The sequence below is a fragment of the Hakea prostrata genome, chromosome 2 (assembly GCF_041222555.1).
Source record: "Hakea prostrata isolate BN-2017 chromosome 2, UWA_Hpros_2, whole genome shotgun sequence".
NCBI classification, from domain to species: Eukaryota; Viridiplantae; Streptophyta; class Magnoliopsida; order Proteales; family Proteaceae; genus Hakea; species Hakea prostrata.
The window spans coordinates 1,910,719-1,928,893 of record NC_142601.1 but is presented as its reverse complement, the minus strand read 5'-3'; the positions used below and the strand labels follow the sequence as shown (position 1 = coordinate 1,928,893).

Sequence of the window (18,175 nt, the reverse complement as noted above, 5' to 3'; positions counted from 1 at the left end):
TTCTTATTCTATAAGAACAAAATAGATTAAGAATCCAAACATAATGGTCTATTAATACTATTAAAACTAGGGGCACAGTAATTTCATAAATAGTAAGGTTTTTTTTAGTTGTTGAACTATAATATAAGAGCCTAATAGTAATTATCCCTTTATAATAAAATTCTTAACTCTACCAAAAAAAAATTCTTGAAGCACTAAAACGGATGACAATGTAACAAAGATGATAATAGTGGGAAAGAGGTCCTCTTGATATGAGAAAAAAACTAGTCAACCATGAGTTTTTTGTTCAAGTTTTTTTTCCTCTGGTAATGGTTTTTCGTTCAAATTATTATTGTTCAATATTTAACTGTAAATTTTTTGAAAATAAAGAGAGGTCTTTGATATATTTTTATCTTATAACAGGTTAAAGCATGCAATACGAAAAGATAGCTTTTTTGCAGCAGGTAGCAGTGTAGTCGGTCATCGTTCATCTATTCATAATCTCTCACACGCACACATGGAGTTGAAGTGCTAACAAAAACCAGCAGAAGAAGACAATACCCAAGGAGGGTTTAGTCTTTCAAAGCATTCTCTGGGTGAAATTTAGGCAATCAAAGGTTCATTAGAGAGAACCTATCCCATATCAATCTTTCCTTTAGTGATGTCATGAATCGATTAGCGAGTGACCAAATACAGCCAAGCAGCCGTCCCTTTCCCTGAGCTTTCCATGCCATTTCCCATCATCATGGTATCTCTTTACTGTGTGCATGCACTGAACCTGGAAGTTCAAAGTTCACTCCACACTCATCTCACAAGAACAATTATTCGACGTTGGGGAACCCCAGATCCTCAACCAAGTTTCTCCAGATTCAAGGTATAACTTCTGATTTCATATTTTGATTAATTCTGAATTTGTTTATGATTACCTTTTTTTGAAACTTTCAGTTGATCAGAGCTCAGAGAGGACTGCAAGGATGGGTAGTATTATGGAGGAGAAGCTCAGGTTCTGTGTTGATCGCGGTGGCACATTTACAGACGTTTATGCAGAAATTCCTGGTCGGTCGGATTGTCAAGTTATGAAACTCTTGTCTGTCGACCCTGCAAATTATGACGATGCTCCGATCGAAGGGATTCGCAGAATTCTGGAAGAATATACAGGGGAGAAGATACCCAGGTCTTCAAAGATCCCAACTGATAAGATAGAGTGGATTCGTATGGGCACCACTGTTGCTACCAACGCTCTTTTGGAGAGGAAGGGGGAGAGGATTGCTCTCTGCGTGACTCGAGGCTTCAAGGATCTCCTTCAGATTGGTAACCAAGCTCGACCTCACATTTTCGACCTCACCGTCGCCAAGCCCTCCAATCTTTACGAGGAAGTCATAGAAATAGATGAGAGGATTCAGCTTGTTCTTGACAACGAAGAGCATGACCCAGATACTTATTTCAAGGGAATTTCAGGGGAGCTAATCAGGGTTTTGAAGCCGCTTGATGAAAAAGCTCTGAGACCCTCACTGCAAGCTTTGTTGGATAAGGGAATAAGCTGTTTAGCTGTTGTGTTGATGCATTCTTACACGTATCCACAGCACGAAATATTGGTAGAGCAATTAGCTCTGAGCCTCGGCTTCAGACATGTTTCAAAGTCTTCGGCTTTGTCTCCCATGGTGCGTGCAGTGCCAAGGGGATTAACAGCTACTGTGGATGCCTACCTCACTCCGGTCATCAAAGAATACTTATCTGGTTTTGTATCTAAATTTGATGAAAAGCTGGGGAAAGTGAATGTTCTGTTTATGCAATCAGATGGAGGGCTTGCACCGGAAAGTAGATTTTTTGGTCACAGAGCAGTCCTTTCAGGCCCTGCTGGTGGAGTAGTAGGCTATTCACAGACTCTTTTCGGCCATGAAACCTCGAAGCCTCTTATCGGATTTGATATGGGTGGAACATCCACTGATGTGAGCCGATATGCTGGTAGCTACGAGCAAGTGCTGGAGACCCAGATTGCTGGGGCCATAATCCAAGCGCCTCAGCTTGATATTAACACTGTTGCTGCCGGTGGTGGTTCTAAGCTGAAATTTCAATTTGGAGCTTTCAGGGTAGGACCTGAATCAGTAGGGGCACACCCAGGTCCTGTTTGTTATAGAAAAGGTGGGGAATTGGCTGTGACAGATGCTAACTTGATTCTGGGAAGTGTAATTCCTGATTACTTTCCCTCAATCTTTGGACCAAATGAGGATCAACCATTGGATGTAAAAACTACCAGGGATGAATTCGAGAAGCTAACTAAGCGGATCAATTCATACAGGAAAAGTCAGGATCCATCGGCCAAGGACATGACAGTGGAAGAGATTGCTCTTGGATTTGTTAATGTGGCTAATGAAACAATGTGTCGACCTATCCGGCAGTTGACAGAGATGAAGGGTCATGAAACAAAGAACCATGCTCTTGCTTGCTTTGGAGGTGCTGGGCCACAACATGCTTGTGCTATTGCAAGGTCTCTGGGTATGAATGAGGTTTTAATCCATAGGTTCTGTGGGATCTTAAGTGCTTATGGGATGGGGATGGCTGATGTTGTTGAAGAGTCTCAGGAGCCTTATTCTGCTGTTTATGGTCCTGAGTCTGTCCTGGAGGCCTCACATAGAGAATCAATCCTGTTGGAGAAAGTAAAGCAGAAGCTGAAGGAACAAGGCTTCATGGATGAAAGCATTTCAACAGAGAGGTTTCTCAACTTGAGATATGAAGGTACAGATACTGCCATAATGGTGAAGAGATTCAAAACAGAGGATGGCTTGGAAGGTGATTGTGCTGTAGAATTTGTTAAGCAGTTTCAGAAAGAGTATGGTTTCAAACTTCAGAACCGCAATATCCTTATCTGTGATGTTAGAGTTCGTGGAATTGGAGTCACTAATATCTTAAAGCCTAAGGAACTAGAACATGTTTCAGGTACTCCTCAGGTTGAAGGTAGCTACAAGGTTTATTTTGGAAATGGGTGGCATGAGACACCATTATTTAAACTTGAGAATTTGGGTTACGGGCATATCTTGCAAGGCCCAGCAGTCATCATGAATGGTAATAGCACTGTAATTGTAGAGCCTGAGTGTGAAGCAGTTGTTACCAGATATGGCAACATCAAAATTAAGATCCAGTCAGTGTCGACTGCGACGAAATTAACAGAAAAAATAGCTGACGTGGTTCAGCTTTCTATCTTCAACCATCGGTTTATGGGCATTGCAGAGCAGATGGGGCGTACCCTGCAAAGAACTTCCATCTCAACCAACATCAAGGAGAGGCTTGATTTCTCTTGTGCCCTCTTTGGCCCTGAGGGTGGACTGGTTGCTAATGCCCCTCATGTCCCTGTCCATTTAGGTGCCATGTCTAGCACTGTAAGATGGCAGCTCAAGTACTGGGGCGACAATCTTAATGAAGGCGATGTTCTGGTCACAAACCATCCAAGTGCAGGAGGTAGCCATCTTCCTGATATAACTGTTATCACCCCTGTTTTCGATAATGGGAAACTGGTGTTTTTTGTGGCTAGTAGAGGACATCATGCAGAGATTGGTGGTATAACACCAGGCAGCATGCCATCCTTTTCAAAATCCATATGGGAAGAAGGAGCTGCTATAAAAGCATTCAAGCTTGTAAAAAATGGAATCTTTCAAGAAGAAGAAATTGTCAAACTACTCCGGTTCCCCTGTTCTGACGATGGATCAGCCCTTAAGATCCCAGGAACTCGTAAGATTCAAGATAATTTATCTGATCTGCGAGCACAAATGGCTGCAAACCAGCGAGGAATAACTCTTATTAAAGAGCTAATTGAGCAGTATGGTTTGGAAACAGTTCAGGCTTACATGACCCATGTACAGACTAATGCAGAAGAAGCTGTGAGAGAAATGCTCAAATCAATCTACACCAGAATTGCAAGTCCTTCATATGATTTTGGAGGTGCAGATTCTGTCACCATTGAAGAAGAAGATTATATGGATGATGGTTCTGTTATACACTTAAAGCTTACTATCAATACTGAGAAGGGTGAGGCTTTGTTTGATTTCACTGGGACTAGCCCAGAAGTGTATGGGAATTGGAATGCACCGGAAGCAGTTACAGCTGCAGCTGTCATTTATTGTTTACGCTGTCTGGTCAATGTTGATATTCCTCTGAATCAAGGTTGTCTGGCTCCAGTTAAAATATACATTCCAAGAGGTTCTTTCCTTTCTCCCAGTGATAAAGCTGCTGTAGTAGGAGGTAATGTTCTTACATCTCAAAGAGTTACTGATGTAGTACTCACTGCCTTTCAGGCCTGTGCTTGTTCTCAGGGTTGTACTAATAATCTCACTTTTGGGGATAATAGTTTTGGTTATTATGAAACAATTGGAGGTGGGAGTGGTGCAGGACCTACTTGGGATGGAACCAGCGGTGTCCAGTGTCATATGACCAATACCCGTATGACTGATCCGGAGATCCTTGAGCAGAGATACCCTGTTTTCTTGCATAAATTTGGGATAAGAGAGAACAGTGGAGGTGCTGGTCTTCATAGAGGTGGAAATGGACTAGTGAGGGAGATTGAGTTCCGCCGTCCTGTGACGGTAAGTGTGCTTTCGGAGAGGCGTGTTCATACACCAAGAGGTATGAATGGTGGTAAAAACGGGGCTAAAGGGATTAACTACCTGATTACAAAAGATAAACGACAAGTTTACCTTGGAGGTAAGAACACAATTGAGGTACAGGCAGGGGAGGTTCTTCAAATTTTAACTCCAGGGGGTGGTGGATGGGGTTCTGTTCCTCGTTGATTCTCTATTAAAACGGATTTTGTTGTGGTCCTCACTCATAACATCAGGTTATAGAAATAAATGATGAGTTCATACTGGTGAATAAGATGTTATGGTCCATTGAGGTAACAGAAAGGACATGTAAGTTACAGAAATAAATTGACTTCATACAATCTTACTTGTGTTTATATTAGAGATTTCTATATATCAATCTTTCCTGTCGTTTCAATCTTCAAGTGTCCCTCTCAATGTTTTCTCTTTTCCTTGTGGAATGATGGATTTGGATCCTGTCTTGCCTGAAAGTTGGTGCTACTTGTGCTTCAATCGTTGGGATTGCATCAGGTGACAAGGTTGAATGTTGGTCAGTCAAATAAGCATATGGAATTCCTCCACTGAAGTAAAAAGAACTGGAGTTGAACCCAAGTTGGACCGAACCTAATATCCATGAACCGAGATCCGTTCCATATCGAATTAACACAAAACCAAAGCTGTCAGAAAAAGAAGAGAGAGAGAGAGAGAGAGAGAGAGAGAGAGAGAGAGAGAGAGAAGCAGAGAAGAGGAGATGAAGTGTCCCTGCAACTCTGGGTCATCGTCCTTCCTCCTGTGATTATCCATTTGAGAAGAAGACTTCTGATGAAAGGGATACAGCTAAGGTGACCTTAAAGGGTTATAGTTCCAGCAATTTCACAAGGTATGATAGGTCAGGGTTCTCTCCTTTTTCTTTTCAAGTTTCTGATTCAATGTACCTTTTTGTTCTTTATTCCCCTGCTCCTGGACCATTAGGATCATGTTATTCTATAAATGCTTTTGGTTGGTCAGCACAATGTTCTTTGAAGGTGGCCACCCAAAATATCTTGATGCTGAATGCATTCGTAAAGCTTTATCCTAGTGATAAAGTGTAGAATGGCGGAGGTGGCAGCACTCAAAATTTGTGAGATACTAAAGATTTTTGTTAACATAGTGTGAATTAGATAAGACACATCCCTAATGCTGTAAGTCAGAATGAAGCTTACGATGCATGACAATTGGGCTCTCCCATGAAATCCCCACTGCATTTTCTCAATGTATTATTTTGTGTTACTTCATATTGAAGATTTTCTATTGAAAGTGAAGGATTGCTTGGTTAATGTTGCACATGAGCTGGTGGAATTCTTCAGCTTTTCAACCTGATTTGTTGCCAGAAATGTTTGCTTGTAGACATGTGGTTGTCTAAGATACTGATACCTTTTATCAATAGATGATAGTTTGATCATTCATGGACCCTTTAATTGCACGGGGTATGGTGGAATTCTCAACCTGCACTCTTTTTCATGGAAATTGGTGATCTGAATGATCATGAAAAGGAGCTGGAGCAGAGTAGTAATGAGGACAATATTTTATGAGAATAGTTTACTGAGATCAGGTACTTGATCTGTTTAAGGGAGTGGGGGGGGGGGTTATGAACTGTGTCCGATGCGAAAATCATAACAGGGAGTGGTAGTAGCATGCAGAAGCAAAGTTCATGCTTCTCTAAGCATATATATTAGTTCCATGTGTCCTACAAGTGATTTGATCATGTGAAGGAAAACTTGCCTCGTAGTTCAATTCTAATATTACTCCATGTTGTGTTTGCTTAGAATCGTTCCAGTTGTCTCATTAGTTTCTTCTCCTTGGAGAGTTTACTTGTCAATGCAGTGACAGAATCTATTTTCTTGAATAATGTTTGAAGATTGAAGATTTTCTTTCTTTCTCTCATGTCCACAAATTTTATAATGCCATACCTTGGAACTGCAATTATATGTTATGTTTAGGTTCAGCCTGTAAGCTGCTGATCGAAGGAACCATGAGAGCAAGAGGCAGGCCAAATATGACCATATGAAAAGTTGTGACGAAGTTCATTTGTTGTCTAGCTCTTGTACCTATTATGACCTTGAGTAGAGACCTGTTGGAGGACAAGGATCCATGGAGTTGTTGATGCCATCTATGTAGTTCTCAATGTGTTATCTTTTTCTTTGTTTGAAAATTGAGATCCAACATGTGTTTTTTTGGGTAAATCCTGAGCTCAAAGAAGTTATCCAAGGTATTATGGTTCTAACCCATCAGGTTCATTATTCTTGTTTTTTTGTGTGAACATGTGTCTTGTTCATTCCTATTGCTCATTCAATGAAATGTTTTCTTTTCACACGTAAAATGAAAAATACAAAGAATGAAAGAAGCCAATTCTATTGGACTAGCTTCAGTTTCTATATGAACTTTTTGGTATAGTCAATAACATGTCTTTCACTCTTTCAGCTAGCAGTTGGTCTTGCTTTTCCTGCTGCTTCAATTGTTCAGATTTGTTGCACTAGTAGTAGTTCTTGTTGCTGTTGTGGCTGGCCTGCTTCTAATTCTCTTTGCTCAACTCTTAGAAGATTCTTAAAATGAGTTCTCCAATAGTGTGTGTTTTTAATTTTTTAATTTTTGTTTATTTTATATTTCTCATTGTCTGTTCTAAAAGGCAAGCAATTAGCAATTGTAGCCCTTCTTCTCTTGGTTACCAGATAGATCCAGTTCATATTTTGGCTTCATTCTCTAAAGCTCACTTGTCGCTGACCTGAAGACACCAGCAGAAGGAAAAGGCTCTGAAACAGGGGAATTGTAGATATCAGCATTAAAGGGTACAGTTGCTTTGATAAGTTTTTCAAGCAACATACTTGAACATGTTACCACTATAATGGTTGATCAATCTTTAGGAACTGCTTATTGGTTTGACCCTTATCTTTCCTAGTTCTTCTTCTTTGTTTCCAAACACCCCCCCCCCTCTCTCTCTTTTCTGTCTAACTTTTAGCATGCTTCTCTTCTTTTTGCTGTAAATAACTTTTAATGCAGTTGCAACTAGTTGATATCTGACAGTGCTGAAAGAGTTCAACAATGGAAAAGTCAATGAAATCAAAGAGGGACAGGAGATTGAGGACTTGCAGATGAGAGATAATAGAGCCTTTCGGTGAAAAGAAAGAAGTTGCAAACCTTGCTGCTCCAAAGCTTCCTGTCCATCTCATAAGATACTAACTTTTCAAGTTCAGTCCTCTTGTATGTGCTGGCATCCCATAGACAACTGCAGCATAAGAAATGCTTTTCCAAAAAAAAAAAAAGAGATCATGTTTAGACTATCAACTTTGCATGGTATGTAAGTGAATCGGACAGTTTCTGGATAATAGAACTTCATTTTAAAAATTCACTTGCCCAATCACATTTAAAGAAAATAAATTCAATTATTCAAGAACTGAGTTCTCAACATTGTCAATTTGTTTACACATGATATGTCAATTTACAATGCCTTTGATCTCAATCAAACTTATGATGCGCCCCCCCCCCCCCCCCCATCAATGCTATGGAGCTTGAATATCATTCATTGTTGGTGCACACGTAACAGCAAGAGAGGATAACTGCTAATGGTCAAACATGGCTCACACTCCAAAATCATAGAAAATCCAAACAGTTCAAGTTCACTGTTTATGTTCCTCCTTAAATGAGCTCCATGTCAGTTGAAAAAACTGCACTGGATTTTTCATATTCACCAAATTATGAGCCTGTATAATATAACCACAGCATGTGAGAAGCATAAAGCTAAGCCTTAATAATCTGAGTATAAAGAATTTAATGGAGAAAACCTAAGCACAACCCACAGTTTATCTCTCTACATGCAGAGTTCAAAAAATGTGTTCTGTGATTAGAATGAAATCATAATTTATTTCAGTACCTCTGATTCAAGTAGATCTTTCTCTAAATTTGGAGCAGAAGCAATGACCAGTTTTTCTCTAAATTTGGAGCAGAAGCATAGACCAGTTTTTCTCTAAATTTGGAGCAGAAGCATACACCAGTTTCTTGTGTCTACCACCATCAACATGAGGGAATGATAATGGATGTTCCTTTACAGTAAATTATATAGGGCTTCTGCTTTAGTGCCAAAAAGATTTGAACACTTGAGCTCTTACTTATAAGGTATTAATCTTTACCAACTAAGCCCAACCTTAGAATTTGGATTTATTTCGATCCAATCATAGAATAGTATGAATATCTATGGTAAGTATTTATTGATTCTGTCTATTACCCATATGCACATGAAACTTGAAAATGTTTTGATAAATAAAATTTTGAAAAATGGGAGATGCCAGTTGAAATCAAATGATGCAGCATTTACTAGGTAACAGCTTGAAAAAAATTTCTAGTTGATGGTAGTTGTGTCAGGAAAATGGAAGGTGTGGCTCGTGTAATATATTCTTATGCTATGAAGCAAACACATTCATTATGAAAATTGTTTCACAAGACTGAAGAGTAAGTCAAGTGTTTTGGTGTCTCATCTAAACAATATATAATACAACCCATGGACTTTAATCAAAATTCTATGTAAGTTCTTTTATCATTAAAAAAAGAAGAAAAAAAATCTAGGTAAGTTGGTGAGCAAACATCTTAAGAGACTTTCTAGCATTGTTTACTTAATGTATAAGTTATAACACCTAATGTTAGAGGAATCTCTCATACTACAATGACGTCTGAGCAGCATTTAAATCTACGTAAGACCCACATGGTCGAAAAAATAACAAATAAATAAAAACATATGAGAAGATGATGATAATTTATTTTATTTTTTCCATTTGATCCTAATTTATAACCTAGTTGAGGCTATTTTGTATCACCATTTATTTCTAAACATGAAATGACCCATAAATATATAATTAAGGATGCAAATTTAGTCCCAATGGCTCCAACCTTCCCAAGTCCACTTTAAGCTAGAATAGATTTTTGCTTTAGCACTTGATAGTGTAATAGTGTATATTAATAAACCTTATCACATTTCTCAGCAAAAACAATTTTCTACGTAAATTTCTTCTAGCATAAATTTATCAATAATATCTAGAAGATCATTAATCATTGTCAGCCGTTAACTATGATTTCCATTCGATAACTCCAACTACCTCTTCACTAAAAGTGTTCGTTTATGCTAAAGTAGAGCTGTTCTAGTGGTGAAACCAACACCTCTTAGTGAAAAAGTCGTGAATTCGACTCTTGTTATAGCATATTAAATCCTCCTGAAAAGGTCCAAAAATCGATTTCAGTCCTTTCAATTAATTCCTCTATTATAGCGATTAAATTTCTCAGGTAGTTAATCGTTTCGATTCAGATCTAAATGATAGTGAAGTGGGGAACATGAATTAAGGATCTGGTAGAGTTTTCTTAACTTAAATTTGAAGTCTCTATATTTTATTTTTGTTATTTTGTTGCAATCTCATCTGTTTTCTAATTTCGGTCTTTTGTCGTTTTTCATTTCATCCAGTTGGCACCAGCCATTAGGTACGAGTCCTGGTTTCACGGTCTTCTTCTTCTCATCAACTACTATATAAATGTCTCTCTGATCCCAATCCATTACTCAGAATTTCTTTCTTGGAAGGAAGAACTAGCAGTCAAACTTGGGTGTTTGTTGATTTCACTGATTAAGCTAAGGTCAGGTATAAATCTTGATTCGTCGTTCATTACGTTGTGGAAATTTACGATTTTTTCTGTAGTCAAACATACATTGATTTTGAATCCATTATCAGGGTTTGTTTTGAGTGGCGAGATTTTTTTTGCTGTTTGTGGTTGATTTAGGTGTTAACTGAAGATCTGTGCAATGGCGAAAGAACCTTCCAATGGTACTCACCAGCCAAAGGCGGCGCCTTCTCCATCTCCATTGCGAAACTCGAAATTTTTGAAGGTGAAAAGTTGCATTATTGTTTTTATTTTGTTCCTCCCCCCTCCCAACCTTGTGATCTGATTATACCATTTAAGAGCCAGATACATCAGAAAGATCTCATTTTCCCCCTCTCGTATTCTCTTTCTTCTTTTATTAAACTCAGTGGTTCTATGTTAGTGAATCCTGAAATCTTCTAGGGTGGGTTAATCAAATTATAGCGATTAAAAGTAATCAAAAGTTGAAGTTTCTGCGGTTTCTTATTTTACATTGGGCTTGGGGAAGTGGGAAAGCTCGCATTTTGTTTGTTCTATAGGACAAATGATAAATCTCTTTGCGTTTTTTTGCCTCATTTGTGTTTTATATAATCTTGAGTGGTGTTTTCACTGTTGATGGCAGTCTAATATGAGAATTTTGATAACCGGAGGAGCTGGATTCATTGGCTCACACCTTGTGGATAGATTGATGGAAAATGAGAAGAATGAGGTATACAGACTTTTTCTCTTTTCTTCAACCATTTCCTTGTTCTTCACCCAACATCTATCCTGTCTACTGTGTAAACTGTCTTTCCGTGATCCATAGGAACACTGGATGAGTTGACATGGGGAATTTGTTTACTTTGTTCTTATTACTCAGGTAATTGTTGCTGATAACTACTTTACTGGCTCAAAGGCTAACCTCAAGAAATGGATTGGTCATCCTAGGTTTGAGCTTATCCGTCATGGTATATCTTTATCTCTCGCACTGGCATTGTTACAAACTCTTGATTCAGCAGATACATTGCTTCAAGGCGTGTTACAAATTTTTTTTTTTTTTTTCCCTTTTTAACTTGTGAAAAGAGAAAAAGTACAAGGCAAAGCTTAAAAAGAGCCCCCTGATGCAAAAGATTTGTTTTGGTCTGATTAATATCCATATTCATGTGACACCAATCGTGCATAGTTCCTGCCAATCCTTGATTACATAATGTGCCTTATGTAATTCTCAGGAATATTTATCTTAATCGTCATTTGTTTCCTTTTGACTGTCTACCTTATTCTGAATACTTAATGTTACTTCTATATTCTACCAACATAATCTCTCTCCATGTCAACAAATTGAAACTATTAGTAACTTCTTAGAGAATATGATCATATGTGACCACATTTCAAATGTGTTTGCTCTTTGTACAGATGTCACAGAACCATTATTAGTCGAAGTTGATCGGATCTACCATCTTGCTTGCCCTGCTTCCCCAATTTTTTACAAGTACAATCCTGTAAAGGTAGTATTTATGTTTCTCCTCCAAGCATGATGGTTTCTCTAATTTGGCTCCTTATCTGTTGTTTGCTATTTTCCCGCATCTTATTCACATGGTTCAGTGACATGACTCAAAACTAATTCAGGACTTATTGATGCCTTTGAAGGGTGTGAAAAAGCATCCAAAGGTTTGGTTTTTAAATTTATATTTCACCACTAGCCCTTAAAATCTGCCCTTTCAAAGACATTATCAAGGAGTAATTTTAATAGAGGAGCGTCCCAAATTTCAGTATCATAGATCACTCATCCAATGAGGAGAAGGAAGAGGCATCTATAGGCTTAGGTTACATAACCCTCATATGTTCTGCAAAGTTGTTTTGAGCCTGCTCAATCAGTGAACCTGAATCCTTTTCCTCAATACCTTAATTTTCTAATCGTTACTAAAATTATTAGTAATTTTTTGCTTCTATTTGGAAAGGTTTTTTGGACTATAGTACTGTTCTGATTTGGAATAATGGGATGATACCTTCACAGACAATAAAAACAAATGTGATTGGCACGCTGAACATGCTGGGACTTGCCAAACGAGTTGGAGCAAGGTTCAAGACTTCGTTCACTTATTTTTTACTTGCATCATCGAAGTTCTGTTATGTTATGTTCTCCACTCATTGTTGAAGAATCATGCTGCAGAATTTTGCTCACATCAACATCTGAGGTATATGGAGATCCTCTTGAGCACCCACAGACAGAGTCTTACTGGGGCAATGTTAACCCAATTGGTATATCCACTTTTTATTTCTCTGTCTCAACTTTAATGATTTACTGCTAGAGAGCTTTTGAGTTCTCCAAAGTTCTTATAGGATGATTTCTCCTTTGTCTCTAAACAGAAAATTTTCTTGGTTCTGTTCAAGGAGAAAATCTCCCTCTGTTCCCCTTTTTCTATTTTCAGAACTGATGAAATTTTTAAGACCATTTTCCACATTCAGATAATTGTTAGCAAACCATACGCAATTCAGCTCTCCACAGATTTCTCTTCTCCATATTGCATAATCTGGAAACAAATTTCAACCCATTCCATTAGTATCCTCTCTTTACTTAACCAAAAAAACATTGAAACAAGCCCACAAATTTTATCACCTTGAATCCATGCAAGGGTTTCATGTTTGATAATCTGATGTTGGTATCTCAAAACTTGCCTGAAGTTGACAAGATGGATCTGTACGAATGGCATATACATAAATAGATTATTTACTATATGTACTGCAGGAGTGAGGAGTTGCTATGATGAGGGGAAGCGTGTCGCTGAAACTCTGATGTTCGATTATCATCGTCAACATGGGATAGGTAAAAATATGGTTGCATGAATACCTTGAACGCATTTCTACATTGAACTGAGGGCACTTATAATTTTACACTTCTTCTTTCTTTCTCTCTTAGTGTTTTAGGAAATCCACATATTAATGTTTTACATTTATTTAAGGCCAAATCCTCAATATACTCTGGTTGTGTTTTGTGACAGAAATACGCGTTGCTAGGATCTTTAACACATATGGGCCCCGAATGAATATTGATGACGGACGCGTTGTCAGCAATTTCATTGCTCAAGCACTTCGGTAATCCTCAATTTTCTTTTCTTATGGTTTTTCCACATGTTGTTTTGCTTTATTTAAAAAAGAAATATAATTGAAGCCTGTTTAGGATTGCAATAATGTCCAATAGAGAATAACAAAATTTCAACTGAAGAGAAAAGCCCCGCAAGGGGGTCTTGAGGTTGGAAGGAATAAGAGTTTTCCCATTCATGCTATGTATTATCTCCTCTGTATGTATTGTAAGTTTGTAACCTTCTATTGATGGTACTTTGGATTAGCATGCTTCTCTGACAATCGTATGGCAATTGTCTGCAGAGGTGAATCCTTGACAGTTCAAGAACCAGGAACTCAAACACGAAGTTTCTGTTATGTATCCGACCTGGTTAGTGTACAGTACTTAAAGCTTATATGTATGACATGTAAAGTTGAGTACTACATTTTTTTTAATTGTTATATGATCTAATCTGCATTTTTTGAATGTTAAAGGTTGATGGCCTAATCCGACTCATGGAAGGAACTGATACTGGGCCAATCAACTTAGGGAACCCAGGTGCTTTGTTTGAGTGCTTGTGCGCAGACATGAATTCTGATTGTATATCAGTTATTTTTGGTAGTATAAACTGACTCTGGTACTTGTTTGTAATCATAGGTGAATTTACAATGATGGAACTTGCGGAAACAGTGAAGGAGGTCAGTTTTGTCTTTACCCTTGTTTCTATTTGTGCATAAATGACATTCGATTTTCAATGTTAACTAGAAAATGTTGAGAATATCTTACAAAGCCAGAGAAACAACCCTTTCCTCCCAACCCCACCAGGAAAAAAAAAAGGAAATGAGGAAACAGAGAAGGGATTGTGCCTTTCTCATTAGTTTCTTTGTAGATTGACTTTTGTAATCTCTCTTCGGGTGTGATACTCAAATATATATACATAATGGTAGAGATTAGAGAATTGATTTAATAGACAAGTGAGTTCACAAGTTGCTGAAATAAAGCTAATGGTTTGAAGGAGGCACAATAGTTGGATGTTTTTGAATTCGTAATTTGTTTGAATGCTTAGGTGATGATGTACTTCACTTTCTTACCTGATACCTGATGTAGTCCTAATTCCTCCTCCAATGTGATCTGCAGCTAATTGCCACTGATGTGAAGATAACAGTTGTGGGCAGCACTCCAGATGATCCACGCCAGAGGAAGCCAAACATCTCAAAGGCGAAAGAATTGCTTGGCTGGGAACCCAAGATTACCTTGCGCGATGGTCTGCCCCTCATGGAGGAGGATTTCCGGGCTAGGCTTGAGATTCCCAAAAAGTAGAACACAGACAAAGCGGTGTGGCATGGAAGTTCAACAGAGTTTACTTGTCTGAGTTTTGTTCGGAAGATATGAATTACCCATTTTTAGTTCCCTCAATTTTGTTTGTTTATTGTACCGGAGAAGGAAAAATTTTTGTTTTTTTCCTTCTATTTTTTTTCTCTTCCCTATCCATTTTTATGATATAGCTAAGAAATAAACAACTGTGGTTGTTGATTTGTTATGGATGTAGAGAAACTTCCTCATTCATTCAATAAATTCTTATAAATTTGTCTTTGTGCCAGGGTTGAATCTCTTACCCATCTGTGTTGAACTATGAACTGTCCTTTCCTTTCCTTGCATTGTTTTATTGCGTTCTCAAACCTAAGGGATTCCATGAACACCATGACTTGGAATTATGTGTTTTGGGCGAGTTTGATTGTATTACCAAAAAAAATTGTCGCGAGAATTACTTGATGGTATATGTTCATGAGTATCAATCATGTGGAAATCTCAATGGTTGAATGTCTTTTTCTTTTAATTAGCCATTGGTGGATATTTTTCCTACTCTTCTTTGAAAAAAAATGAAAAAGAGAGACTTTCCCATTCGTGCTATACATCTGAGACAAATGCTAGTCTGCTACATCAAAACTCCCATCAGCATCTAAATTTGATATTCAGGCGTAGTGTGCTATTTACTCGTCCCTTTTTTTTATTTATATACAACATTGAGTTGAGGTCCTTTATACGAGTAGAGGTTTATGCTCTTTTGACATTTTTCTACCATACACTAGGAGAGGGAGTCCTCTAAAATCCCACAAGAAAAATTAGAAATGAGTCTTTCATTAGGCCTACTTCTTAATATATGGTAAAATATAAAGAAAACACTAGACCTTGTTAACACTTTTTAAGTATAAATTCAACAAAATCTCTTATTTTTCAGATGTCATTAATCCATTTCAAATAAAAAAAATTTGTAACATGGGGAGTACAGGGATAAATTTTGGTATCATCAGATTTGTGAGGATAGAGCCCACAGTGTCATTGACATCTATGGAGAATTCAATCCGTACTTCAAAAGAGTCAACTGCTCATTAAGCCTCTTTTTAAAATGAAAAAAGTAATACGCATTCATAAAAACCTAGATCATTGTTGTTTCAAAAGAATGCAGAAGTCACCTTGGTTCGCTCTTGGTCTGAACCTGGTTCTTGATGGCAAAACAAGGGTAAGAGTGGGCCGCCTCTGAGGATGAGAAGCCACCTCCAATGATTAAGTCAGTAAACGAAGAAACCAGAGTCCTCCTTTAGAGGAATAAATGCCTAAGAAGAAAAGGAAGGGAATGTCTTTTGGAGTAGTTGCAGAAGAATAATGGCTAGGTATTCAAAGTCTTACTCTTTACCCATGCATGGTGATGACATATATGGCTGGTCCATAACTCATAAGAGAATAGACGCCCCATAGCCCTACAATATCCTTGTATTAGAATGAAGAGTGGAGATGGCCTCTTGATGGTAACTTGATCAGCAAGCCAGCAAGTTGATTTGCTATACAACTTGAGATAATATCATTGAATCAAAGGGTCAACATCATACTCACATTGGAGTGACATCAATCCCCAGCTGAGCAGACAAAACGTGAGGGTGCTGCACTCGATGATGGTTTTGAGCAAATGAGAAGCGACCTTGCCAGCATTGAACATTTAATGATTCTCAGTGCATTCAATGCTAAAATTAATGTTGTAATTGACATCTAGACAAAGATACGCTGGATCTCCCCACAACGTTACTTTTACCGAGAAGTCTCACTATGACAATTTGGGTGTCACCACGATATTCACTCCTCAGCGAGCATCCCTTCGAGAAGCGCCCATCTGAGAAGTTTCAAGTGAACCATCCCAAATCAAATTTGAATCCTTGGTTTGATTTGGATGGTTCATTCAAGCTCGATGGCTTGAACCATAGTGGGTATAACAATCATATATCATATAAACAAAGAGAGGTTCAAGTAATCAAATTTCTTCTTTATTCCCTATAAATGATAATAGTCCTCTCATAAAATCTCTTTTTCGTTTAATGCCATCAGATGCAGGGACATTACTCATTTCTTCTTGTAGGACATTACTCTCTCCTACAAGAACCCTGGCACAAAAAATAGCAACCAATACCCCGGCCCTGGCTGCTGCACCACCTTGCAAATAAGTCGCTTTGGTAATAAATTTAATCCATCTAGAACCAGAGCAATTCATGGCCCGATTCTCAGTTCTAGATCACCATAGAATAACCAAGATTCCTCCACTTCCTGAACCAATATGGATTAGAATCCCTGCAGATGGTTTCCGTACTTTCGAGCATTTAAACCTGGGTAAGATGCTTCTTAGCAACTTCTATTCACATGACCTAATGGGTATAGATTGTAAACTCAGTATAAGCGGTTAAGTTGGTTACCGCCATTATGAATCGGCCCCAAAAAGATTATCTAAAGTTCCATCACATGGCACACGAACCTGAAAAATCCCCACAGTTCAAATCGACTTGTGAAAGTTATAAAAACCTAACACCTAGCAAGGACGATGTCGACAATAAAGAAAGTCATAAAACTCTGAAGAAACAAGAAGAAGATTGAAAAAATCTATAGAATTTCATGTCCCTTAGAAGAATCTTGAAGAAAGTTGTAGAATTTTGAAAAATGGCGTAGAATTCTAAAAAAAGAAGAAGAGGTTTGCAGAACATTGTAGAAGAGAGAAGAAATTTGAAGAATGTAGAAGAAAAAAAGTAGAAAATTGATGAAAGAAGTAGAAGATTGAATAAATAAATAAATTATTCTTTTATTCGATTTACATCCCTTATAAATATAAATGAATCTTGATAAGCATGCAGTTATCATTATTTATTTAATTTAATTCCCCATACTTATTTAATTGAAGAGAGTTAATTGAGTATTTTTGTGTATTTTTCAAGAATAAGGTGATTTTGGATATTAGAGATAATATGGAGTAAGTTGGCAAATATATTAGATATTGGTGGATTTTAAATCATGACATTCAATCTTGCTGCCCAAGAAATCATGAAAAGTGAGATCTTAGTCAAATTGGAAACAGGTGGAGGTCTAAGGAACAAAATTGGTAATAAATCTGAAAATCGGGTAAACAGACCTACCTTCAGTATTTTGGGCATATCTCTCTCATATGAGCTTGGATTTTGATGATTCAAGATGCTATGGAACGATATTGAAAATATCTACAACTTTCCAATTTTGAGTTTTTCCAAAATCCGAAAGAATAAAGGTCAAATCGATGGGTAAAGAAAAGGGATTCATTGTATGCGGGAGACATAAAAGTGAAGCCAACCACAGAGAAGAAAAGAAGGCGGCGAACTCGGCTCTCATTTCTCTCATTGCTGAAGAAGAAGACCACATCTCTCTCTCTCCCTCTCCCTATGTTTCATCTTTATTTTTGTTATGAACTTTGTGATAATGAGTAGCTAGTTCATTTTCTTTGGAATGTAGATGAACCATGCTTATTTCATTAATTTGATTATTCTATATCTTCTAATTGATTGTGTTTAGCCAAAGATGTTCTATAGCTCAGCAAACTAAGCGTGCCAAGCTTCCGCGAATGACGATAGTCTTGCGAAGATAG

The 18,175-nt window shown here is 37.8% G+C and overlaps 1 protein-coding gene and 1 pseudogene across 4 annotated transcripts; both read left to right on the top strand.

Annotated features, from left to right (window-relative positions):
• The first annotated feature begins 416 nt into the window (after positions 1-416).
• LOC149023212 (5-oxoprolinase 1 pseudogene) lies at positions 417-8,030 on the top strand (annotated as a pseudogene). Of its 2 annotated transcripts, XR_016171503.1 has the most exons (3): positions 417-853; positions 925-5,430; positions 6,530-8,030. The product of XR_016171503.1 is annotated as a 5-oxoprolinase 1 pseudogene, transcript variant X1 (transcript). The 2 variants fall into 2 exon arrangements; XR_016171504.1 differs by lacking the exon at positions 6,530-8,030 and having other exon boundaries at positions 925-6,150.
• Positions 8,031-10,096: 2,066 nt separating this feature from the next.
• LOC149023211 (UDP-glucuronic acid decarboxylase 6-like) lies at positions 10,097-14,835 on the top strand. 2 transcript variants are annotated; one of them, XM_089143764.1, is made up of 13 exons: positions 10,097-10,199; positions 10,344-10,449; positions 10,825-10,911; positions 11,062-11,149; positions 11,595-11,686; positions 12,196-12,260; positions 12,352-12,440; positions 12,928-13,005; positions 13,181-13,274; positions 13,566-13,632; positions 13,737-13,800; positions 13,900-13,940; positions 14,380-14,835. In XM_089143764.1, exons 2-13 carry the CDS (start codon positions 10,366-10,368, stop codon positions 14,560-14,562), a joined length of 1,032 nt encoding a protein of 343 aa, XP_088999890.1. In that variant the 5' UTR covers positions 10,097-10,199; positions 10,344-10,365; the 3' UTR covers positions 14,563-14,835. The 2 variants fall into 2 exon arrangements, with proteins under 2 accessions (XP_088999890.1, XP_088999889.1); XM_089143763.1 differs by having other exon boundaries at positions 10,097-10,204.
• The last annotated feature ends 3,340 nt before the right edge of the window (positions 14,836-18,175 follow it).

What these genes read in the sequence shown, in the direction of transcription:
- LOC149023211 (XM_089143764.1), top strand. Translation starts at nt 10,366, where the DNA reads ATGGCGAAAGAACCTTCCAATGGTACTCACCAGCCAAAGGCGGCGCCT. An exon ending in GAAACTCGAAATTTTTGAAG is followed by an intron (nt 10,450 to 10,824) that starts GTGAAAAGTTGC and finishes TGTTGATGGCAG; the next exon opens with TCTAATATGAGAATTTTGAT. An exon ending in TTGCGGAAACAGTGAAGGAG is followed by an intron (nt 13,941 to 14,379) that starts GTCAGTTTTGTC and finishes TGTGATCTGCAG; the next exon opens with CTAATTGCCACTGATGTGAA.